Below are 3,758 nucleotides of genomic sequence, written 5' to 3'. Positions count from 1 at the left end.
TTTGTTTATAAACAGGAGGATCACTACGAGTGTGATCTGTGTATTGAGACTCTGTAGACCCTGTGCTAAATGCTTTTAATAAATGTTGGCAAAGCTGTCTGTAAGCATCAATTCTCCAGGCTCTGGATATGTAAAAAACACATAAAGGGGATGGGCTCTTTTTACTCTTTCACCTGTCACCCTGGCTTGACAGAGAAGTTAGAACTTGTGCATACATTTCTTTTTCTCATTTACACTTTATCCTCCACTTCCCTTTGTTTCTTTAAAATACCCAAGTTAGATCTATAGTGTAAAAAAAACTACTGCTAACATTTTACCTAATTGCATAACTACTGTGTCTCTTCTCTGAACAATTCTTAGATGTGGCATAAGGCTCAGGCTGGAACAACTTTTAATATACTTCTTTGGATGACAAGGAATAACCTGCCATAGAAAGTTTTCACAGGAATGATAATTATTATTTCTCTTCATTGAGAATTTTTATTTTTATTTCAAAAATTTTTTGCAGTACTGGGGATCAAACTCAGGACCTTGTGCTTGCCAGGTAGGTGTTTATGCCATTGAGCTATCTCCCAGGCCCAATAAGAATTTTTAGACAGTTTTTTTCTCTGCTCAAAATATTTTCCTTAATTGTTACATTCAAAAGAAAAGGTATTTCACCAACATGTATTCAAACTGACAACACTGTTGTAAAAGTCCTTCCTATAGCTTTTAATTATTTATTTAATTTGAGATAGGGTCTTGCCTTGTAATAGAGGCTGGCCTTGAAATCACTTTGTAGCTGAGATGGACTTTGAATTTGCAGTGATCCTCCTGCCTCAGCTTCCTGAGTGCTGAGATTATAACCATGTGTTACCATACCCAGCTGGTCTTTCAATACCTTTTAAACTCTACTATGAATCTTGCGATGAAGAGTGAAGGATGAACTGTGTCTGAAGGTCTTTCCACATTCATTGCATTCAAAAGGTTTCTCACCAGTGTGTGTTCTCATGTGCTGAGTTAAGGCAAAATTGTCACAAAAGGCCTTCCCACATTCTTTGCACTCAAAGGGTTTTTCTCCAGTGTGGATTCTATAATGCCGAACAAAATTTGAAGGTTGGGTAAAGGCTTTTCCACATTCTTTGCAAACATAGGGCTTTTCTCCAGCGTGACTTCTCATGTGTCGAATGAAGGAAGAACTATAATAAAAGGCTTTTTCACATTCTTTACACTTTAAAGGTTTTATTCCACTGTGGGTCCTATTATGTCGGATAAAAGCAGAGTGCTGTGTAAAGGCCTTTCCACATTCATTGCATTCATAGGGCTTCTCACCAGTGTGAATCCTCATATGCCGAATTAAGGAAGAACTGTCACAAAAGGCCTTCCCACACTCTTTGCACTCAAAGGGTTTTTCTCCATTATGGGTTCTCTTATGCCTAATGAAAGTAGAGCGATGAGCAAATGCCCTTGCACATTCACTGCATTCATAGGGCTTTTCCCCAGTGTGAATCCTCATATGTTGAGTGAAGGAGGAATTGAGACAAAAGGCTTTTCCACATTCTTTGCATATAAAGGGTTTTTCTCCAGTGTGAGTCATATTATGGTGAACAAAAGTGGAGCGATGAGTAAAAGCCTTTCCACAATCAGTGCACTCGTATAATTTTTTTCCAGTGTGAATTCTCATGTGTTGAGCAAATGAAGAGCTATAGTAAAACGCTTTCCCACATTCTTTGCACAAAAATGGCTTTTCTCGACTGTGTATATGCTGGTGCTCTATGAGATGAGACCTGCGTTTGAAGGCTTTCCCACATTCATTACATTCATAGGGCTTCATGCCAGTATGAATTTGTTGATGCTGAGTAAGGGCCCAATTCTTGCTAAAGCCTTTTCCACATTCTTTGCATTTATAGAACTTGTTCCTTGCTTTAATCACATGTCCTTTTCTAGGCTTTTTGGAGTCCTGTTCATGGATAACATCTTGCACAATGACTTGTTCCTGTAAAACTCTTAAACATAGGTTATCACCTGTCTTCAAATTATCATGTTTATGGCTCAGCTTTCCAGAGCATGTCTTCTTGGAGAGGTTTGTTCCTGGCCTCAAGTTCCCTTCTTGCATTTCTAATAGTCTCTCCTCATGCATAACTTGCCCCAACCTGAAATCTCTCGAGGATCTCTGTATAAGTTGTTCTTGGTAAGAGAATTCCTTGGAGAGGGCCAGCTGAGAATCGGTGGGCTCTCTTGTATCAAGTTTTGCTTTCCGACCTAAAGGAAAATCAATGTAAAAAATCATCTTTTAGTGACATGAACAGAAAAAATTAAATCACCACTTTAGTAGAAACAGGAAGATGAAAATATAGTGTTTTTGATGCCTATTAAATTGTATGTTTTGTTTTCTTTTGTTTGAGACAGGGCCTTGCTATATAGTTCAGTGAACTGACTATGTAGCTACGGCTGGCCTCAAATCCTTGGTGATCCTCCTGCCTTAGCCTCTCAAGTGCTGAGATTACATGTGTGCAACACCACGCCTGGATTGCATTTTGTACATCTCTTAAAACAATGTTTGCAATTTCTAATCTGTGGGCTCTTGACATCTTCCAAAGGAAACCCTGGAGGAAAAGGTGGGGAAAGGAAGAGAGGACCTGAAAAGGTTATCTGTGTCTCTCCCAAATGAAGGGGAGGAAGGATTACACTGTGTGAAATTAGTATGTTCAAAGAGAAGTCTCATATCACTCAAACAATATAGCTGGTATAGCTAACTTGGCCCAGATGGAAGATAGGAAGAGAACTGTGGGCTCCTCAAAAAAGGTGCTTATGTGAACTTATTTCTAAAAAACAGTAAGAATTATCAGACAGAAGAATTAGGAGGGAAGCTGGCAGATGCAAAAAGACATTAGAAAGGTTCAAGTTTAAGAGATGGCAAATGTTTAGCAAAGTGAAGAGGGTAAAAGAATGGTGGAGATAATGTATGCAGGCAGGGGCAAAGGAAAAACATAATGTCAAGATTCAAGCAGTACAACAGTAGGGGAGAGCAAGCCATAAATGGACATATACACTGAGACTGCTATATAGAAATAAAGACCAGGTGAACAACCCAACATAGATAACATGTAAATAAGGAAAACTAATATTTAACACATAAAGGACCCATACAAAAAGAAAGCAATAATAAAAAGCTGTAATTCTTCCCAAGTTTGTTCATAAATCCAGTACATACCAGGTAAAATTCCAATAGATTTTCATAGATACTGACAAGCTAATTGTAGAATTTATATAGAGACTGGGTATTTCTGAAGAAGACTAAAACAGGAGAACTTGCCACGTAAAGTATTAGTAGTATAATATTTCAGGTCAGTGTAGTCATAGATATAAACTATCAAGGGAAAAAAGTGGACTAGGGAACTAGAGATGTATAATCCAATTTACAAAATGTCATACATAATATAAAAATCTTTAACATTAAAAATAATAGGTGATTTAATTAAACTAATCAAAATAAGATGAAGAAATATGGTTATATTAATACCATATAGTCAAATGTAGACGAAAGAAAATGAGAGAAATAAGTCTGGCCAAATAGCCCAGTGGATTAAAGTGCCTGCAAGCAGGGGCAGGGGCCAGGGGTTCAATCCCTGAGTGTGCTATGCTGGCCCTGCCCCCGGGGCGCACTGATATAGCAGTTGAGATGGGGCGTGGTGGTGCACTCCTGTAATCCCAGCTCTTGGGAGGCTGTAAACAGGCAGATCATTATGAGTCCGATCTAGTTGTGAGACCTTGAACAC

The 3,758-nt window shown here is 38.5% G+C and overlaps 1 protein-coding gene across 2 annotated transcripts in view; it reads right to left on the bottom strand.

The window, feature by feature from the left end:
- Window positions 1–799: 799 nt before the first annotated feature.
- Znf599 (zinc finger protein 599) overlaps window positions 800–3,758 on the bottom strand; it is a 14,881-nt gene continuing 11,922 nt past the window's right edge. For both annotated transcript variants that reach the window (XM_023721469.1, XM_004636719.2), the window contains exon 4: window positions 800–2,241. In XM_023721469.1, coding sequence (XP_023577237.1) covers window positions 884–2,241 — 1,358 coding nt within the window. In that variant the 3' untranslated portion in view covers window positions 800–883. The remainder of the gene's footprint in view (window positions 2,242–3,758) is intronic.

This window comes from Octodon degus, unplaced genomic scaffold (assembly GCF_000260255.1).
Source record: "Octodon degus isolate 3935 unplaced genomic scaffold, OctDeg1.0 scaffold00083, whole genome shotgun sequence".
In the NCBI taxonomy this organism is placed as follows: Eukaryota; Metazoa; Chordata; class Mammalia; order Rodentia; family Octodontidae; genus Octodon; species Octodon degus.
Note: the sequence above shows the minus strand (reverse complement) of the source record. Positions and strands in the feature narration are given on the sequence as shown.